The sequence below is a fragment of the Fulvia fulva genome, chromosome 6 (genome assembly GCF_020509005.1).
Source record: "Fulvia fulva chromosome 6, complete sequence".
In the NCBI taxonomy this organism is placed as follows: Eukaryota; Fungi; Ascomycota; class Dothideomycetes; order Mycosphaerellales; family Mycosphaerellaceae; genus Fulvia; species Fulvia fulva.
In genome coordinates, this window is record NC_063017.1 from 177,320 (window position 1) to 197,565 (window position 20,246).

At 53.7% G+C, this 20,246-nt stretch overlaps 10 protein-coding genes across 10 annotated transcripts; 7 read left to right on the top strand and 3 right to left on the bottom strand.

The window, feature by feature from the left end:
- Positions 1-31: 31 nt before the first annotated feature.
- On the bottom strand, positions 32-2,716 carry CLAFUR5_06658 (uncharacterized protein; the record flags this gene model as incomplete). Its single annotated transcript, XM_047905806.1, has 3 exons — positions 32-1,322; positions 1,379-2,361; positions 2,420-2,716. The coding sequence occupies 3 exons, from the start codon at positions 2,714-2,716 to the stop codon at positions 32-34; spliced, it is 2,571 nt and encodes an 856-aa protein (XP_047763895.1).
- Positions 2,717-3,059: 343 nt separating this feature from the next.
- Positions 3,060-4,376, bottom strand: CLAFUR5_06659 (AP-2 complex subunit mu; the record flags this gene model as incomplete). The annotated part of the gene is made up of 1 exon (XM_047905807.1): positions 3,060-4,376. The coding sequence occupies one exon, from the start codon at positions 4,374-4,376 to the stop codon at positions 3,060-3,062; it is 1,317 nt and encodes a 438-aa protein (XP_047763894.1).
- Positions 4,377-4,539: 163 nt separating this feature from the next.
- Positions 4,540-6,276, top strand: CLAFUR5_06660 (Origin recognition complex subunit 2; the record flags this gene model as incomplete). The annotated part of the gene is made up of 1 exon (XM_047905808.1): positions 4,540-6,276. One exon carries the CDS (start codon positions 4,540-4,542, stop codon positions 6,274-6,276), a length of 1,737 nt encoding a protein of 578 aa, XP_047763371.1.
- A 736-nt stretch (positions 6,277-7,012) lies between these two features.
- On the top strand, positions 7,013-8,569 carry CLAFUR5_06661 (uncharacterized protein; the record flags this gene model as incomplete). The annotated part of the gene is made up of 3 exons (XM_047905809.1): positions 7,013-7,102; positions 7,160-7,815; positions 7,897-8,569. 3 exons carry the CDS (start codon positions 7,013-7,015, stop codon positions 8,567-8,569), a joined length of 1,419 nt encoding a protein of 472 aa, XP_047763372.1.
- Positions 8,570-9,347: 778 nt separating this feature from the next.
- On the top strand, positions 9,348-10,580 carry CLAFUR5_06662 (uncharacterized protein; the record flags this gene model as incomplete). The annotated part of the gene is made up of 3 exons (XM_047905810.1): positions 9,348-9,503; positions 9,553-9,739; positions 9,805-10,580. 3 exons carry the CDS (start codon positions 9,348-9,350, stop codon positions 10,578-10,580), a joined length of 1,119 nt encoding a protein of 372 aa, XP_047763373.1.
- Positions 10,581-11,592: 1,012 nt separating this feature from the next.
- On the top strand, positions 11,593-12,179 carry CLAFUR5_06663 (uncharacterized protein; the record flags this gene model as incomplete). Its single annotated transcript, XM_047905811.1, has 2 exons — positions 11,593-11,693; positions 11,747-12,179. 2 exons carry the CDS (start codon positions 11,593-11,595, stop codon positions 12,177-12,179), a joined length of 534 nt encoding a protein of 177 aa, XP_047763374.1.
- Positions 12,180-12,500: 321 nt separating this feature from the next.
- Positions 12,501-15,407, top strand: CLAFUR5_06664 (uncharacterized protein; the record flags this gene model as incomplete). Its single annotated transcript, XM_047905812.1, has 1 exon — positions 12,501-15,407. The coding sequence occupies one exon, from the start codon at positions 12,501-12,503 to the stop codon at positions 15,405-15,407; it is 2,907 nt and encodes a 968-aa protein (XP_047763367.1).
- An 868-nt stretch (positions 15,408-16,275) lies between these two features.
- Positions 16,276-17,251, top strand: CLAFUR5_06665 (Short-chain dehydrogenase ptmH; the record flags this gene model as incomplete). Its single annotated transcript, XM_047905813.1, has 3 exons — positions 16,276-16,723; positions 16,774-17,123; positions 17,177-17,251. 3 exons carry the CDS (start codon positions 16,276-16,278, stop codon positions 17,249-17,251), a joined length of 873 nt encoding a protein of 290 aa, XP_047763368.1.
- An 89-nt stretch (positions 17,252-17,340) lies between these two features.
- CLAFUR5_06666 (uncharacterized protein) lies at positions 17,341-18,684 on the bottom strand (the record flags this gene model as incomplete). Its single annotated transcript, XM_047905814.1, has 1 exon — positions 17,341-18,684. One exon carries the CDS (start codon positions 18,682-18,684, stop codon positions 17,341-17,343), a length of 1,344 nt encoding a protein of 447 aa, XP_047763369.1.
- Positions 18,685-19,129: 445 nt separating this feature from the next.
- CLAFUR5_06667 (uncharacterized protein) lies at positions 19,130-19,845 on the top strand (the record flags this gene model as incomplete). The annotated part of the gene is made up of 3 exons (XM_047905815.1): positions 19,130-19,204; positions 19,332-19,476; positions 19,532-19,845. 3 exons carry the CDS (start codon positions 19,130-19,132, stop codon positions 19,843-19,845), a joined length of 534 nt encoding a protein of 177 aa, XP_047763370.1.
- Positions 19,846-20,246: the final 401 nt, after the last annotated feature.

The window sequence follows — 20,246 nt, forward strand, 5'->3', positions numbered from 1 at the left end:
CCCATGGCTCAAGTCATCGTTCTCGAGAGCCCTAACACATCTCCTCATCCCCATCGCCATCAACTTCCTTCTTCACACCCTTCTGCCATGGAACGTCCTCCTCACGGACACGGATGCACGTCAGATAAGGCAACTTATCCTTACCATCATACTGTAGCCTGCTCTGGAGAAGAGGCGCCACAATCTTGGCAGCCGCTCTCTTCAGCTCCTTCAGAGTCGTGCGCAGAATCGAGTCATCCAAGTCCGGAAACTGGTCCACATCCCAGTATTCGTCAATGAGTGACTCGGGTGGGAGGTAGCTATCGCCGCCGCGACCGATGGTGCGGTGGAAGCCGGCTACTGTGAGACACTCACCCTCGTGCTTGCAGATGGGGTCCTGGTAATCTGGCTTGGTAGTACAGCCGCTGTCGATGTGGGAGAGATGGCCTGTAATCCAGTCACGCCAGATGTTGACGACGCTGTAGGTGATCGGCCGGACTCGCTGGTTGACTGGCACAGGCTTGCCGCGGTTCGGACCACTCTTCGGGGTACCGGTGAGCGTGGTGAAGAGTAGCATGCGCTCTGCCATTTGACGGCCAAACTCCAGCTCTTTCGATCTGACCACGATGGCTTGGTACATGTCAGGAAGGTTTGTTCGGACCTTCTCCTCATTGAATGCCCAGGGCCAAGCTGGGTACGCGCCGGCAACGTGTACGAAAGCCTCGTTGTAAAGGAGAGGGCTTTGCAGACGTACACTCAGAACTAGCCAACGTGCCGCATCTTTAGCAATCGCCTGCCAGAGCCGGTGGGTGTTGATGAAGCCACTGAAGAGGCGCTCCAACTCCCTCGTGACGGACGACTCTGGCGAGACTGCTGAGTAGCGCTCCGCTACCTGTGCGACCATCTCGATCTTCGGACGCGCCGCGTCGACGTTCTCTTGCGCGATACCGAGATGCTTTGCTGGGAAGTTGGCAATCATGCGGAACATCGACTCGTATGCGCCGGCCCAGTCGATTCTTGGCGCGTCAGGCATTGGTGTTGCTTCGCCGTTCTCAACCTTGGCCTTGGTATCGATCTGAACCCCATCAGGTGTGGCGATTTGGGCTGTGGCGGGTTTGGGTTCAGCACGAGGCGCGTCGAGATCGTGGCGAGCCAGTATCGGCAGGCTCTCCGCAGGATCGATGGTGAGCATGAGAAGGTGACGCACACCGTGGCGACTAGGACTGTCGTTTGAGGGCAGCTCCAACAGTTGGGCAAAGGCTGGCGAGGTGTCGATCAAGTCGTCTGAAAAGACACGGCAAGCCCTCAAATCTCCGCCCAAGTAGCACCAGAACGTCGCCTCCCTTGTCGCGGATCTTCAATTTCTAATCCATGGCCAGTGGCGCCTCAAGAAATTTACGGAAAGGCCGTGCATACCTGGAGTGTGGCAGCGTAGGCTTCCAGTGCATCGTCAATGAGTGTAGGTAAACGCGGCTCTTCAGCGGCAGCCACGACAGGTGCAGGTGTCAGACTCTTCAGCATTGCCTGTTGCAAGTCACCGTTAGCGTCCTCGAGATACCGCTTAGCCTCATCTTCTGAGCATTTGGCAACGGCCATAATGGTCGCGATGTTAGTTTCCCTGGTGGTGGGTTTTGTATGTGCAGACATGGGCGGCGGTGTTGGCGGTGTTATGTTAGTAGTGTCCTCGGAAGTGGTGGCGTGCTGAGGTTCGTTCATAGTATCAAGCTGCGTTTGCTCACTGTGAGCTTCACTTTGTTGTTGGAGGGGTGCATTTTCATGTGCAAGAGCGCATGTGTTTGCATCGCTTGCCGCGTCATGCATGTTAACGTCGATCCTGCTAGAGCGATGCTCAGCTGAAGGATGCTCTTTAAGCTGTGACGCTCTGGACGCAGTGAAGAGCTTGCCATCATTCTTCTCCACAATGTTTCCAAGCATCAGTACAAACAGATCTACCCGATCGCGTACGTCGTGCCAGGGGATCTCCATAGTCTTGCCAGCACAAGGGCGGAGGTCGAGTAGTCGATAGGACAGGTAGAGACGAGCGCAACGTAGCATGATCTTTGTCTCCTCGTCAGCGCCAGCCGGTCTCTGGCCGACCTGTACCATGGTCAGAGCATCTTCAAGCTTCTGCCTGAAATTGGTCTTCTGCTTTGCTCCGTCGAGATACTGCTGTATGAGCTGTCGAATGTCGGCACCGGCCCATAGAAGCGATTGAACCAGAAGAGCGTTCCGATTGCTCGATGCGATGAGGTGCTTCGCATCCCAAGCGCCAACCTCATCTACCGTGGCCTCCAGAGGATCGTTCGGGAGGTTCGAGGGCTTCTGCTGGAGAGGAGACAGCGCCCAGCGATCGCGTCGTAGTGGAGCCTTCGTCCTCATCATCTGAGTCAAGGATAATCGGCTCAGCCCTTCTTGGTATGGATGTCACCGTGCTTGACACCTCACCTTCATCCTCATCTTCACCTTCATCCTCATCCTCATCTATATCTTCATCTTCATCTTCCTCCTCGTAGTCAGAGTCTACGACTCGTTTCACCCTCCTGCGCGGGGTCGGCTCCTCCGAGCTGTCTTCATCATCAGAAAGCTCGATGATTTCCTCGGTCGCGTGGGTGCATCTCTGTCTCTTGCTGCGACACTCTGCACATGCGGTTCCTCTCGATCGTCGAGAAGAGGCCGAAGATGCAGAGCTGACGCTATCTGCCTTCCCGGTCTTCAGCGTGACACGCAAGGAACCCATATTGTGCGGCTTTGTTATGTGTTGATGCCAGGTAGCGAGCGGTGTTAAGGTCTTTGGTCGAATGACGTTGGATGTCGAGTGATGTCGTGTCGCAAGTTGGTAGAAGTAGACGCAGAGCGGCTAGAAATATGGATGTGGTCGCACAAACGCTGCTGCGAGAAGTGAAGCCACTTGATGCCGCATTTACGCGTAAACGCACTTCACTTCAGATAACCTGACGTCCTGCAGAAACCAGGAGACTCTCTTGGTCAACGCGAGTCATGCCTGCGATATCTTCGGCTGCCTTGAAGGGAAGGGCGAAGCTCAGTACATGGGGGCCCAGATTGGTGTACCAAAGTGATCTCTAAAAGCGGATCTCATAACTTCCAGCTCTAGTCATATATCGCACCCACTTGACGCTCGAATAGTTGCTCTTCTCAAACACCTTGAGGTATCTCACAAGCAGACCAGAACTCGTGAACATCAGCAAGCTGAACTGCATGCTCAACGGCGGCCTGCTCCATGCTTTATGCGTTGTCATAGCGCTCAGTTCTGCCTCTGCTGAAAGCACAAACTCGCTCTGACCCGTAAATCGGGCAATCTTCCACTCGATGACGTTCTCAGATGGGACATACTTTGCTTTGCCTTGTGATGCCCGATGACTCGTGTTTGCGGTGTTGAGCGGCGTGGGTATCCGCACAACGACATTTGTAGCGAAGAGCTTCACCCCGTAGTTGGCTCTTATGGCGATGCTGTACTCGACCTTGGTCCTCCCAATTTCGTTGACGATGACTTGTACCTTGAATGGCAGATTGACGTTCTCGGAGCACCGATAGCTCATCAGCTGGAAGGAACCATCCGGTGGAATGAAAGAAACAGTACGGTCCTGGGTGAAAGAGCTGAGCTTCACACATTGATGTAAGGAAACGTCCTCGAGGGTGACGCTTCCTGCCGCAGCTTTCGTCGCCTTGTTGCCAGAAAGATTGCCGATCGGTCCTGGGGTGTCCAATCCATGGCTTCCGAGAGTGAGGGCATCGTTAAGCCCGAATTTGCATTCAGGCGTGCCAGAAAGATATGCTCGCATCTCAATGGCTCCGTTGACATCTGCTCTTAGGACCGTTCCTGACGCAGACACCAAGAGATTGACGTCTTCAATAACATCCACGAAAGCCTCGTTCTTGCGGTATTTGATGCCTTCTCTTCTCCAGCTCAATGCTCCTGTAGCCTGCATCGTGATCCTGCTGCTGTCCTCCAATGCCCTCTCGCTCTTCACCCCTTCCGTGGTAATGTACATTTGCAATGTCTCGGTCTCAGTATTCTGCGGGTAGCCAAAGTCCAAAATCTCGTCCAGCAGCTCGTAAACCATGACGAAATTGCTCTTGACCGCTTCCTCGTCGAATCGTCCAAAGTAGCTCTTTCCCAGCTGGACCAGCTTGTACAGGAAGTCGAAGACCAGCGCACTGTTGACATTGCCCTTCGATACACCGACGATGTAGATGTTCTCGCTCTTGATATGGCTAAAGGTCGTGCTTCCCAGGGTCAGGATGGGCGAGCGGATCTGAGGGTTCGAGATGACTTGGATGCGGAAGACATCGGCAAGGCGAGGGCGCATATCCTGGCGAAAGGCTCGTAGAATGAGCAGTTCGCCCTTCTGATTGAAGAGCAGTATGCCGGACAGCATGTTGGCGGTGTTGCTGTGTGGTGAATGTGGTAGGAGAGCGACGGGATGGGTTGGAAGTGGGAGACTTTCGCCACGATGACGACGAGGGAGCCGGAGCACAGTCGCGTCTCCCAAAACGCGCTTGGCCGTGGAGACGGTTGGAATACCACCAGACACACACGAGATGCCGAAGAGACGGAAGGCTGATGATGAGGTCGAAGATGATGGTCCTACACCACGGAAGAGCGTACGAAGAAGTGCTAGGACCGCTGCCGAAGAAAGCCAAAGTCCCGCGGAAACAGCTTCGCGACGGAAAGGCATACTGAAGCATGCGACCCCATCGAAGGCGAATGGCTTGAAGAGTGTTGAGGCGACCCCCAGTGCTATGCGGAAGGTCCTCTTCGCGACACCCAAAGCCGACAAGGAGGATATCAACGGCGATGATGAAGACACCCCGATTGCAGCACGCAACGATCGATCAGCTCGTAGAAAGAGAGGCCGAATCTTGCAGCAGCAGATAGTAGAGGTGGATGATAGCGATGGAGAGGCTGACGAGAGGGACGCAGCCGTTGCGCAAGCGATCCTGGGTGGAGAAGACGAAGAGGAAGACGAAGACGAGATCGAGCTGAACCCATCATCAGCACCAGACACACCTTCGAAGACAGGACGACCACGAGGGCGACCGAAAGGCAAACGGCGCGAGCGAACACCCAGCCCACCACCGAATCTGCCCTCCCATGAGCTGTACTTCTTGCAGAACAAAGCAGGTGCGAACAAGACATCAGCCAATACCTTGCCGTCCCAGCTACTGCTGAGCCATGAAGACTACTTTGCTCAGATCGCTGCGTACAAGGACCCACATACCGCAGACATCGAACGACTGAAGCAATTGCATAAGCCTGCCTTTGATCAATGGGTGTTTGAGCTCGAAGAAGGCTTCAACATCTGCCTGTACGGCTATGGTTCGAAGCGGAAGCTACTTCTGGACTTTGCGACGCATGTCTACCATCAATCAACGGAGGCTCCGAAGATGATCATCGTCAATGGCTACACTCCGAATCTGACCATCAGAGACATCCTGACTACTGTCGCTGGCGCCACTCTCCCGAAGAACACCAAGCTCCCAGCACAACCTCAAGCACTCCTGGAGCTCCTGCTAGCAGAGATGACCAGCCCAATAACAATCATGATCCACTCACTGGACCGCTCCAATCTCCGCAAGTCCTCGACCCAGTCCATCCTGGCCTCCCTAGCAGCTCATCCCCACATCTCCCTCGTCGCCACTTGCGACACTCCCAACTTTCCCCTCCTCTGGCCCACCGCCCTCACAACCCAATTCCGCTTCCTCTTCCACGACGCCACCACCTTCGAACCCTACACAGCAGAACTTGAAGTCGTCGAAGACGTCAACGCCCTCCTAGGCCGAAGCTCACGACGTCTAGGCGGCAAGGACGGCGTCGGCTACGTCCTGAAATCCCTCCCCGAAAACGCCCGTCGCCTCTTCGCAATCCTAGTCGCAGAGCAAATGGCCCTCGCCGACACGGAGCTCGACGCCGGCGGTGCTGCAGCACTCGATTCCGACAACGATGACGATATCCTACGCGCTGAAGACGAGGAGGAAGCTGCTGCCGAGACTCCGTCGAGGAAACCTAGACGAGGTCGGCCAGCGAAGAAAAATAAGACGGTTGAGAAGACGGCAAAGAAGCAGCAGGTGGTCGTGACGGGGGTGGAGTATAGAACTCTGTACCATAAGGCTGTGGAGGAGTTTGTATGCTCGAGTGAGGTGAATTTCAGGACGCTATTGAAGGAGTTCCACGATCATCAGATGATTGAGTCGAGGAAGGACCCCATGGGGACGGAGAGGTTGGTTGTGCCGTTTAGGAGGGAGGAGCTGGAGGCGATTCTGGAGGAGTTGGTTTAGGAGAGTATAGCGACTGATGATAAGCTGGTGGTCATCTTGGTTCAAGATCTGACTGCAGTGGTGGTCTGGGCCGTTGCTTGCTAGCTGCCAAGCTACCTCGAGAATTGCAGTATGGCTGGCGGAGCGGTTTGCTTACATGCGACAAAGAGCATCGCAGTATCAAAAGGCTTCCCACTTCAATCCTGGACGATGCACTCAGTTTCCAAAGGTGGGAGTTGCGAGCGTATATCCGATGATGTCACCCTGCTATATACCACTTTACGGCTCGCGACACTGTCTTCGCCCACATGACTATACTGGCTCAACTTCCTTGCCTCCCTCCATGTCGATTCTGGTTGACACATCTGCAGCCAATGCCATGAGGAAAGGGAGGCACTGTGCAGTGCCTGAGATCTTGAAAAACTACAAGATAAGGGTGAATACGACGAGAAAGGCAGCCGCAAGCCCCGGCTGACCCGATCTGGCCCGTGCAGCTCAGGAGGTGAATGATCTGGCGGCTGCTGTTCGTTCATCAACAACACTTCAAGTGGTCTGTGCGACATGCAATGAGAGTACGTCGCCTTGTTGAAGCAGACTTGTCTCGCTGCTTTTCGTCTCGACATCGTCCGCGACCTGGATTCATCTCGACTGCAGCTCGACTGCATCTCGACTTCACCACCCACACAACATCCTTCCTCCACCGCGACATCGTCCGGAACATCGAACACCACAACAGCTACTATCCTCTACCTCTATCATGGACTCACTCGCAACCAGCATCGGCGAGCTACTTCTCGACCCGAAGTATGCGGATCTCGAGATCCAATGTGGAGGCAAGCGGTTCTTGGTAAGTGCTTCCTGCAGACCCGTTGATCTCGACTTGTACTGACTCGACTTTTCCTAGGTACACCGCCCGATTGTATGCAAGCGTTCAAGGGTAATCGAGAGGGAGTGTGATGGTCTCTTCCAGGTAAGTCTTCGCATCTGCGCGCAACTTCCCCTGCCTATCACTCAATTATGCGATGCTGCTGCGTGCGACTCGAGTGTGGCTACTCCGCTACATTCCAAAAAGCAGAAGTCACTGACCTTGGCTGCTTCACAGGAGTCCTGGACCCGAATCATCAAACATGATGTCTACGACTTCCGCGCTGTCGACAGGATGCTCCAGTACATTTACTCAAGCGACTATAAGCTCGAGCCGTGCACACCATGGACATATGCTGCAGACGTGAAGACCACGAGCCGGGAAGTCGACACACGCGACGAGGATGAAGAACCTCTGATCGCCCACGTCTACGTCTATGCTATCGCAGACTACTACGACGTGCCTGGGCTCAAGACTCTCGCCGAGAAGAAGTTCGTAGTCGAGAGGGACACGAGCGAGGCACTGGCCATTGACAAGATCCTGGCAATCGCGGTCGCGATGTACAAGAGCACGTCTGGACCATGCACACTACGGAGACTGCTGATGGAGCTGTGTCACAGCAACGTCAAAGTCACGATCCAGAACAAGGTCTTCTTGGAAGAAATTGCTCGGCGAGATGACTTACAGGAATTCAGGTATGTACGTCTTGATTGGCTACACGCTGTATCCCAATCGCAGCAGCTTGATGCGCTGGTATGACTGACGAGTTTGAACAGGCGAGACTTTTTCGCGTGGCAGTTCGAACGCGTCTGCCAGGAGAAGAAGGACGATGTCGCGACATACCAGACTGCTGTGAAGTCGATCACGGACGACCTCGATACGGCAAAAGTGCAACATTATGCACGCATCGCTCAGCTGAGACAGGAGCAGCGCGAACTCGAAGCTGCTCATGCCAAGGAGAAGGACGAGCTGCAGACAGAGATCACCGCTGGGAAGTTTTTCGTTGAGCAGGCACACAAGGCAATCACAAAGCTCAGACAGGAGAAGGCTGACCTCGTAGCTGCACGTAGCAAGGAGAAAGAGCAGCTGCAGAAGGAAAAGGCCGACCTCGAAACTGCACATAGCACGGAGAAGCAGCAGCTACAGGAGAAAGTCGCCACTGGGGGAAGGCTCGCCACGTTGGCCTATAGTGCATACAAGAGGGACAACGAGCTCCGCCTCAAACAAGAAAAGGCACACACAAAGACCGTCGCAGAACTCAACGAAGCCAAGAATGCATTCGCCAAGCTTGCGCTTACGAGACTGGAAGTGTGCCCACATTGTTCAGCCCCGTTCGACAACTACGACAACGAGCTGAAAGTCAACTATCGGCAAACCGAGTCTGTTCACGACATCAAGATCACGGCGAAGTGTCGGATGTGCGGCAAGGCGATAGATGAGAGGCTTTAGGCCCGTGGGGTGACAGAGAGCCGCCCGGAGTATGTTGGCATGGTCCATACTCTTGCTGAGTGGAAGAGATGGGTATGGAGGCTAGTTGTATGGGACAAAGCGAGGGTATCATTGATCGGATGTCAAAGGCTGTTGAGTCGCGTTTATCAAGGGAGGCGCTGGCAGCCACATTCACGGACGACTAACGGAACGTCTATCATACATTGTGGGGCAACAGCAAGCTGCGGCCTGGTGCAATCGACCTTTGAATTTCCTTCCTCTCCCTTGTGCCCACTCTCTCGTTCTTACATTGCCACGATGGACTCAGCCACAGACAGTATTAGTAAATTGCTGTGCCCAGCTCAGGCAGATATGAGCAGGTGGGTAATTAACGCTGCTGAACGAGGCAGAACGGCGAAGTGCCATGAGGTGGCAGCATCTTGACGGGCGCTACGGAAGCAAGAGTAGCCACGCAGTCGCTCGGGGGGAGATAGTGGGTATGACTACAAATAATCATATCAAGTCGCCAGTATCAAGCTCCACTCGTGCGAAGGTGTTGGGTCAGGACTTGCAAGAGAGTGTGGCATCTGAGTCACGGGAAGCTACATTCACCAACCTTCCTGCCGGGCTCGTGCTGATCGGCCCGTGCTGCACCAGCGCATAAGACCCCCCCCCCCCACTTGCATCTCAAACATCTTTCCTTGCACCGCAACATCTCCATCGCAGGACCCTAGCACTCGAAAGCACGAACACACACACACACACACACACACACACACACACACACACACTTCGGACAATGGAGTCTCTGATCCAAAGCATGAGCAAGGTGCTCATCGACCCAAAGTACGCAGATCTCGAGATCCGCTGCGGAGGGAAGAGGTATGCGGTTCATCGGGTAGTTGTCTGCAACCACTCGAAGGTGTTGGCGAGGGAGTGTGATGGTAACTTCAAGGTATGCGACGTCAGTTGTGTTCAGTGGCTACTGGCTAATGGTCTGAAAGGAAGCGCAGTCTCGAGTCATCGAGCATGGCATGTATGATGCGCGAGCGGTGGACAGGATGTTGCAGTTCATGTATCGTGGTGACTATGTTCTCGACACTGTCGTGCCGTGTGTGTCTACACTCGACACTGGAGCCGAGGAGAGCCAGGGCGTGCCAATGTGGGACGGAGCTCGACTGCTGACGCAAGGTATGTACCCTGAAGTCCTCTAGAGGTACCGGTCAGACTCGAGACTGACGCTTCTCTTCTTACAGATGCCAACGAGGACCGCGACCGCGAACAGCCTTCGCCGCCCAAGGACATCGAGACCACAGAGGATCCGCTGATTGCTCACGTCTTCGTCTACGCCATTGCCGACTACTACGAGATACAAGAGCTCAAAGATGTTGCTCTTCAGAAGTTCACAAAGGAGCAGCTAGCAAGGAAGACCATCGGCGCCGAGGAGCTGCTTCAGGTTGCTAGGATCTTGTACGAGCACACATCAACCGAAGCGATTGCCCTGCGAGCGCAGCTACTGGATCTGAGCTACCGCCACCCCACTGCCGCTGTCGAGAGCGAGGTCTTCATGAAAGCAGTGGCAGGACAACAGGAGTTGCAGGAGTACAGCGCCGACTTCATGTCCGAGCTCGTCCGCCGCCACAGGGTCGAGCGAGAGGAAGACGCCAAGTCGCATCAGGAGGCCGTGAAGAAAGTCAAGCAAGATCTCGGCAGGGCACACAACCTCGCTACCAACAACGCTGCGACTGTCCATCTGCAGGAGAAGCAACGTCTGGAGGCAAGGCTTAGTCACGAAGCCGCAGACTACGCTATCCTCAAGTCGTCCCGAGACACAGCCCAAAAGCAAATCGCACAGCTTCTGGCGGTTTCGACGATGAAGACGTGCAAATTGTGCGCTTTTGGCACCGAGTTTGATACATTCCTGAACGTCACTGACTATTGCGCGCAATGCCGCAGCTGCAAGAAGCGGAATGTGCTGCCAGTTGCGGAGCAGCCTGCACTGTTCTTCTTCAAGCCGACAGTGACGAGGTAAGAGTGTATCAATCGTTCTGTCTCGAAGGGGAGCCGCCAGGAAGCAAGAGGAGGAGCGTGTAAGCTGTCTCCTAAACCAGACCGCCTGGCAGTTGCCATCAAGATCTGTGCTGAGTGGCTAGTGTAGATGTTGTATTGGAGGACATAGTCGGGTCTCCCGATACGTTCTCATCATGCATAGAGCATGTGGTCCCGAGGAAAAGTAGGCATCTCGAGAACACTGGTAGCGCAAGAATAAGATAAGCACATGTCGGTTATGATCAGATGGCGAAGACAAGAATGCCATGGCACGTGTCGATCAAATCGGCCCTACGCCGAGATCGGAAGTCGCAGTCCCGCCGGAGAAAGCTTCCATCCCGAAAGCTTGCAGGGGGTTCGCGCGGTTCAGTCGAACTATCGACTTCTTCATCCACCATATGCAGCCACCATTTCTCTTCCTCCCTCAAGTGGACTCACAAGCTCCCATGCAATTGCCCGAGAGAGCAGGTCGGGAGACATACGAGCTCTGTCGTACATGACGCCGCAGGTCGGAAGTTTCCTAGTGCAAGCCGACTACCATTCCCAGAGCTCGCATTCCTGGCTGCCTGGCACCCGAGTCTTTGCATCGGAATCGGCGGTCGTCAACTTGCATGATGGCCGCATGTGCAAGGCCACCTGCAAAGCATCGTCAGCTCTGCGACTACTCGACGTGGCTAGAGAGCACATGCCGACATGTGCGGACCCATCGAACTGTCAAGATCCCGGAAACACATGGCCATTGAGGCCACGTGAAATCATCCGTCATCCCTGTACATTGAACAGACTTCATCTATCGAGTTAGCATATTGCCATCACGAGATAGAGCCGACGTAGATAAGCGAGCTCGTGCTGCTGATTGTATTTATTCTGGAAGACCCTCTGGATCTGCGACTCAATATCGAATATCCCCAGCCAACCTCCCGCATCATACAACAGCACGTTCAGACCACAACATCTCTCTCTGCCAAGTCTGACACAAGATAGCAAGCATCGACATGGAGATCGAATCACCCAGACTCCTGCTCAGGCCCGTGACAGAAGACGACCTCATTGGCTTCCACAAACTGCAGTCGAGTCCGGAAGTCACCAAGTGGACGTAAGCAGGCTATACATCAACCTCTTCCAAGCCTTCGAACTGACATACTCTAGCAAACAAGGCCCCAACAAAACCCTAGAACGCTCCCAGGAAATGCTCGACGACCTCCTCGTCCTCGTCAACATGATGCGATCCTACGAATGCCGCGGCCAACCAGTCCTCATCCACGCCATCACAATACCGCCCTCAAACGAGCTCGTCGGGCTCATTGGAACCTTTCGACCTCGAGAGATCGGCTTCTCACTTCACCCGAGCTTCTGGCGTCAAGGCTACGCCCAGGAAGCGACGAGGGCGTTTTGTGCCTGGTACTTCAGAGAACATCCCGGTCAGCCACTCTTTGCAAAGGTCAATGCCCAGAATGATGCCAGCATGCGGTGTCTCATGCGATGCGGCTTCACTCCTGCCACGGAGAAGGAGCTGAAGGCTGATGGGGCTTATGGGAAAGATCGGGAGCGGGAGACGTGGTTGTTGAGAGTTGGGTCTTGATGCTTTCACTGGCAGGCCTTATTGACGGTTCATGAGCTATGACCACGACTTCGCCGCTTCTTGGCAGCACAGGATTCAAAGCTTGTGCAAATTGCTCTGGCTTCACTTCACTTCGTGTTCCGTTCCAATAAGCATATGCAGAAGCTAGTCTTCGTGGCTGCCTGATCCACTATACCGTGGCATGTAAGCACTTCCCCTCGACTCCAACCTTCTACAAAGCACAAGCAAGACTCAACACGACCGACACACATATAGCACCTCCTCCTCACCACATCGCTTGCCACCACCACCGGACGTCTCACTATCTTCGCATCCGCCAACATGTCACGACCACCTCCCTTCGGAGGATCTCCACGGCCTCGAAGTCGTGACCAAAGCGTGACATCTCGTCGCAGCTGGGAGGGCAGCAGCCTATTCGGCACTCCAGAGCCGACCGCTCCTGGACAACGAACCCCGCTCCTCAGAACAACGGGCATCATCAGTCCGCCTGCGTCACCCGCATCGACCATCAACAGCTACGGCCACATTCTGAAGAATGGCTCTGACACTTCTTCAATTCTCTCGAGCGACTCAACAGTCTGCCCGTCATTTCGTCCATCTCCTCGTCCATCTCCTCGTCCATCTCCTCGCACGTGGTCGCAACGCCAGGATGTCAGCGAAGACGAAGGCTTCGAAGAATGGCAAGATGATAGCGACGAGGAGTATGAGAGTGATTGTTTGTATTCCCAGGCGCAGGAGACATTCCCGAAGCTTCCAGCATTCGACCCACGGCTGTCACAGCTCAAACAACAAGCATCTCAGCTGACAAGGGACTTGGCGCTACTGCTGGATCCACGAAAATATGGCAGTAACGATGTAAGCAACATGGTCATGAAAGCCACAGAGCTTATGCAAATTCCTGCGGCAAAAAAGCCACGAATTATGATGCTTGGGGTGACAGGGTCTGGCAAGAGCTCCACAACCAACTCTTTCGTCGACGATCTTCACGCCAGTAGGGCAGCATCTACAGGCAAGAGTTGCACATGCGTACCCACACTCATTACTTCAAGGCTACCCGACCAGTCTTTGCCGTATGCCGCCGAGATCCGGTTCTTCGATCCGGAACAACAGAGGGGTTTCTTCCAACAGCTGATCGAAAACTACATCAGGTTCAACTTCAAGTACGATCCAGAATGGGACGAGGACTTGCAGCTGGAATACTCTGCTCTGTCTGCATCGGCAGTGAAGATCTTTCAAGCGCTATTCTGCAATGAGCAAAATTTCGATTCACCTGGTGCTCTCAAAGTCTTCCTCGACCAGCACCATCGCGAGAACAACGTTCCATCTGTTCTTGACTGGTTGCTGTCACGTACAGCCGATCTGCTCGATTCTCGTTGTGTCATGAAAAATGGTCACTTCACCATCTTCCACGAAGCAAGCACAGGCGAAGGACTCAACGAAGAGATTGATCCGCACATCTTTGAGACATCAGAAGATCTTCATGAGCCTGCTTTGTGGCCACTGGTCAGAGACGTGACGAAAGGTCTCATGGGAAACGCAATCCTGGAATATGTGGAGTTTTTGGATCTTCCCGGTACTTCGGACATCGACTTGATTCGCAGCAGTATCGCGACAGAGTTCCTCAAGTCCTGCGATGCCCTCTGGATCGTGACTACACTGGATCGCAGTATATCGAAGAATGACCTGGACCAAATGCTCAAGGCACATAGCGAGCGCTTTGGTCACAGCATAGCAGTCATTGTGACTTGCTCAGATGCCAACGTGAACGATGCGCTCGCCGTGGGCATGCATCGGGAGAATCAGTCCATCAGTCAGTATAGAGAACTTGGCAGGGAAATCTCGGCTATCAAACAGGAGCTGGACGCTGTCAAATCGGATCGGAGGAACACGGTGAAGCGTAGACGTGTTACGAGACTGAGTCCCGAGGTGGAAGTATATCGAGCCCGCGAGCGCAAGTTGACCACTAAGTTGGAGAAGCTCAAGGACGAACAGTTCGAGTCGCTGGTCCACGTCCGGAACTCTTTCGTGGAGCGCCAGCTGAAAGCAACGAAGTCGCAGTATCTCGTGAAAGGAGTGGAGCTCAAGGTATTCTGCATCTCGAACACGCAATACCAGGCCTGGCAAGGCGTGGAATCGGGAGACTGTCGTCGCATGAGCGTCGAGTGTACAGGTATCCCAAGGCTCCGCGCCTATGCGCTTGCACTCGCAGCACCTGCAGAACTCCGCACTGCTGCTGACTATATCACAAAAGCCACAGTACTTCTCAAAGGCTTGTCCTTGTGGGTAGACACCGATCCTGCGCAACGACATGCGGGACTCATGGGGGTGATCAAGAAGCCGTCCAGCATACTCGATACCGAAGCTAGACACTTCATGGGACAACACACTACATCACAGCAGAATGGCGAACCAGGCTCTATGTTCACCGCAATTCTCAACCCTCTGTACATCCACAGGCGCACCCACATCAAAGCTGCATTGGAAGTGGAGCGAGAACTAGAGACCTGGTTTTTTCAGAGTCTCAAAGCATTCATGGCTAGGGATGGCAAGCATGAAACAGACAGACATGCCGCCCAAGTCTGGAACGAGCGGTTCGCAGAGCAGCAGACAACAGCAATCGAGAGAGGCTGGGAGATCATGCTTCCCTACTACAAGAAGAAGCTGAAAGGCATGACCGAAAAACTTCAGCGGCAACTGAAGAACACGCCGATGGAGCTTAGCAGTCTACCATCTGCAGTACCCTTGCCAGTCTCTCGATTTGAAGGCATACTCAATGGATACTCGCGCCGCATTGATACGTCTTACCAGACACGCATCGCAGAGCTAGAGAAAAGCCTCAGCAATGTCAGGCTCGATGCCACTCGTGACGTCTACTCAGCTTACTTCACTCGTGCGATGCGACCTGTGTACGCAGAAGCCAGAACCATCATCTGGCAAAGGCAGCAAGGACGCATACCACTCGCTACTGAAATCTTCACTGGGAGAGAAAGATGGAGAAAAGCCGTTCACTGCTGTCTACCTGGGCTTGAAGAAAGACCTGCGGTACGAAATTACCTCTGCGGCTGGAGCGCTCAAGGACGACATCGGAACCATCCTCGGCGATATGGTAGAGACGTTCGAGGTCATCTTTGCCAGAGATGCACAAAACACTTGCGAATATCATGCTCGCCAAGAGCTCAGACCATTCCTGGTGAACGCGATGCAGCAAGTCGAGCATATGGAGGCTGAGCTGAGGAAGATCAGGCCGCCGGTCGTGCTCAAGGCCAACGCGCTCCGCCGTCCAGGTCAATCACAAGCCTGACGAGATACAAGGCTGGGCTGTTCCCGGGCAGGCCGGCAGTGCAGACCAGGAGCCTTGCTTGTACGATAGCATTTAGTACCAGCTAAGATACTTCGGCTGCTGTAATTCAACTCTTGCGTGTGACATCAGAGTTACTCTTAGTCAAAGCGTCTTCAGCATGTCGTATATCACTCATCCATTACCTTACAGTATACGCGAGCTTTCTGAGCGCAAAGACACTGAAGGAATCGAACGCCACAGATCGTGGAGCCTGCTCAACGAATGAGGCGATGTCGAAGTCCCATAAGCAATCTTGCATAGCAAAATCATCAACAACACCTCAATTCGACAGCACACAACCCTTCCGCGGACGTCGCACAACTCCAATCTCCAAGTCTGCTACCCACATTGATGCATCCCACCAGGATCTTCGTGAAGCGCGAGCAGCTCGGTGTCCGGTACCTTGATGATGTCACAAGCATATGCCACGCTAATCCCGAAATGGGAATTGATTGAGCTTCTCACCAACCACGTCTCGGTCAACAAAGGATAATCGAAACTCCACCTTGTCCCTTGACGCGTGAAGGCCGAGCGCGTCTGCTTGTAGCTATCACCGAGCTCCCGGAACAAAAGTTGGACAGAGTCGTCAAAGTGAGGTCCATTTATCTTTGCAGCCTTCATCTCTTGATCTGCTCTTGAACTATATCCTTGCTCTTTGACAGCACAGAAGTCAAAGGACCGCTCCCAGCGTGACGACCACCCTACCTTGACTTTCCAGAGATTAGCAACCTTTCAACTTGCGAGAAGTGCAGCAAGATGGCCATCACCAGCAAAACAGTCCTAATCACAGGCTGCTCAGAAAACGGCATCGGCGCCGCATTAGCAACAGAATACCAGAAGCGAGGCTACCACGTCTTCGCGAGCGCCAGAAACACCAAGAAGATCCCAAGCTCGCTGGCCTCGGCATCGAACGTAACACTTCTCCCGCTTGACGTGACCAGCGAAGAGTCGATCAAGAATGCAGCGTCCGCAGTCTCAAAAGCAACGGGAGGCAAGCTTGATATCCTGATCAACAACAGCGGCGCTGCATTCTCTGGGCCAGCTCTCGATACGGACTTATCGATCGCGAGGAATTTGCTTGAGGTCAATGTAGTCGGTGTGCTTGCTGTGTGTCAAGGGTTCCAGCATCTGCTCGCGAGCACGAAAGGTGCGACCCTTGTGAACAACAGCTCGATCAACGGAGACTGTAACATGCCGTTCTCAGGTAAGATGGCCCGAAATCTCGCAGTGGATAGTTGCTGACTTGACCTCAAGGTGTATACGGCGCCACAAAAGCTGCCACCACCATCCTCAGCGAATCGATGCGCCTCGAACTCACACCACTCGACATCCGAACTGTCACCCTGATCACTGGCATCATCGAGTCGAACCTCCACGTAAACGAGGTGGAGCACCACCTTCCAGCAAACTCGTACTACAAGGTCACTGAAGATTGGCTCAACGAGAGGAAGAAGGGTACCAACAGGCCTCCGGGCATGGCAGCCGCAGACTATGCCAAGCAATTCGTCGACAAGGTCGAGCGTGGCGCGAGCGGGAAGACGAATATCGGACATATTATGCCGATGTTCGTTTACGTCAAGTGGTGGTTGCCGCAGTTCCTTTGGGTGAGTCATCATAGTGTTGATGACATGGTTGATCTTGCTGACTTACTTGGTAGGACTTCGTCATGTACAAGGCCGGTCCACCGAATTTGATGGAGGTCGCCGGCGCCGTGAAGAACAAGTCGCAGTGATTTGTATTGTAGTGTGGAGCCATGGCGATCCGGGTAGGATGATATGCGGAAGAACAGCTAATACTGGTACAGTCATGATACCGTATATATCAGCATTGAATGAACGGTGGACCGTTCTCAATATTTCCAAGTAGACCCCTCACAACCTCGTCTCGGTTTATCAGTCGCAGCTCACTATCGTATCTGTTTTCTTGGAAAAATGCTTCTGAAGGCTCCGGTGCAAGCAGGTCCGCGTAAGAGAGGTGCTCATTTGCCGCATCAACCACAAGTTGAGTCTGTTCCTGCAGTGACTTGAGCGACAGGTGGGTCAAATTGAGACACTGCGAATGCATGGCCTTGATGACGTTCAGCCAGGCGTCAGCCTCTGGATTATGCAGACAGACGCCCACAAATTCTATCGTTCGTAATGTTTGTTGGTTACGCTCCAGCAAGTCAAGCAGGACCAGAGGGCTGCATTCCATTCCGGAGAGACTCAGGCTTTCGAGTCGCTCGAATCGGCAGGCGTCCGGATCAAGGATAGTATTTACGAAATATGCAAATTGGCGGTACTTCCGGTCTTGCTCCAGGCCATCATACTTTCTCGCAGCGCAGTAAGGAGCAGAGATATGCAAGGACTGTAATGACTTCGCGGCGGAAATGATTGCGATTAATGGACTGCACGCAGAGGATATATCTCCTCTGTGTTGCACATGTTGGCTCATTACACGCATTACACGCTTGACATCGTCTGCTTGCAGCCTCAAATGCATTGCACGAAGGCCGTGACCTAGTCTGTTCAGAGTCTTGAGCCATTGAGCCTCATTGCTGGTACGTATGTCGAGGAAGCGTGTATCGCTTAGGTCCAGCTTCGAGATCACGCAGTCCGAAGCAAGGACTGTGTGAAATATCATTGCCAACGTAGAGTCGGCGATGACAGGCCAGCGCGCTTCCGAGATTCTTCTCCTGTTCCATGGTTGTTCGCCATTTGAAAGTGACAATGCCACATGTGGGCATGCAGAAGTCTTGAGTCTTGAGAGGATGTCTGCGAGGACCGAGAGATCCAGCTGAGGGCATTCAAGCCACTGGCCATAGCAGTCCTCTTCGATGAGTTTCGCGAACTCCGACTGTGCATCACTCAGGTGTCCGAATTGCTCTTCGTCGGGAACAGAAGGATAGTCATCGATCCATTTACCCTCATGTGGGCTCAGAGTGATTGTCACTTTCTTGATCTTGCAGAGGAGGTGTGCTTGGCGAGTGATGGCGTCGAGACGATTGAGCCGTTGTGGGTCCAGAACGAAACAATGGACATCGTCCAAAAGTCGCTTCGCAAAGAGGTCCAGGAACGCTGCATCGAAACGGCGGCAAACCAGTCTCAGGATTGTTGGTTCCAGGGGAGCAGCATCCCCTATTAGCTGAAGCACCTCATCGGGAAGATCGAATATGTGGTTGGCCATATGTTCGGTGTCGTGCTGATGTTGAAAGGTTTGGCATGAGATGCAAGACTGCAAGAGTGGGGAAGGGAAAGTGCAAGGTAGACGCGTCGTGGAATCTTGGCTCGGTGCTACGTGTCAATCTCGTGATGCCGAAGTCTTCCCGAGCGACTCCACATTCGTGTTCCCGCCTCATTCATGATGATGCGACACGTGCTTGTCAATGCAACATAGTGGTTCTAGAAAGGCACTTCAGCGTCGGGCTCAGAGAAAAGACAGTAGAGATGAAGCGTGATGGGTTGTCTGGATCTTCTTCTTCCGAATGGAGTCGCTGTGGTCAGCATCACTCACATGCTCTCGACATCATTCACTCGCGACGCTGAGCAACTACGTCATTGGGCTGCATACATTCCCTGGATTTCCCTTTCTTCGTGCCTTTCCCTGCACATCCACCTAGGCGGCTCCAACAATGGCTGCAGAGGTGGAGACGTCAACCGGCGCGTCCAAATCAGCCGTGAGGCGTCGCAAGCGCAAGCAAGGCAAGGTAGGTCGCCTCGAGTCTGCCGTATGCGGCCTGACAAAGCATAAGCATCACGATCGGAGCATCATACTATTACTCGGACTCTGCTTCTCTGCCTTACACATGTGACTAACAGCGGACCATTTTACAGGCCGACGGAGCCGCTCAAGCGCAGGGACTCGAAGGCAAAGCCCAGGACCAGCTTGAGACGACGCTCACGGACAAGAACCGGCTTGCGATTGCCCCTCGTAGCAGCCGCAAGCCTTCGCATCGCAATCCTGTTCTCTCGACATGCAGTAAGTTCTTCAGGCACTGCGTCCTACATCTCTAGCCCCTGACAAAGAAACGCAGAAACAAGCTCTCCTGAAAAAGCGAAGACTAAGCAGCAGCGTCAAGCATCCAACAGCAAGCGCCGCCTGAGAAGGCTCGCGAAGAAGAAACGGCAGCGCGAAGAGAAAGCTCGCGTACGCCAGGAAGATAAGGAAGAAAGAATGAGGGTCTATGCCGAGACTGGTCGTGCTCCGCCGAAGAAGAGGTTCAACCCACCACCTCCAAGGCCAGAGCCTCAGAGTGCTTGGGACACGGGCATATATGAGGGCCGGCAGATCTGGGTCTTGCGACCTGAGAGACAACCACCTGTCACGGAATCGTGGTGGGAGTGGTGATTAGACTTGTTTAGTACAGTGGCTATGGCACCATACCAGTGCAGTGACGCTATACAACTGTGAAGGGTCGTGTCTGATGGTTATAGAAACTGGCGGTGGCTCATTTGGAGTACAGCCAAGAAACCCCCTAGACATGAAAGCGCGTTTCCTCTGTTATACAGTATCGTCTGAATCGTGCACGTTACTTCTGCACAATTACTTTCCATACACTGAGTGCTGACGCCCACTACTACTCCCAGCATCTCCGTACATTACACATTGTACAGTATTCATAGCATCCGCCATCACCTCGTCACGCATTGCAGAATCAATCAACTCCTACCTACTGCTGCGGAAGGCTAAGCTCCTCGCCCCAACGGTCACGTCGGGTCAGGCCACCACCCAACGGGTCATGATCGTCC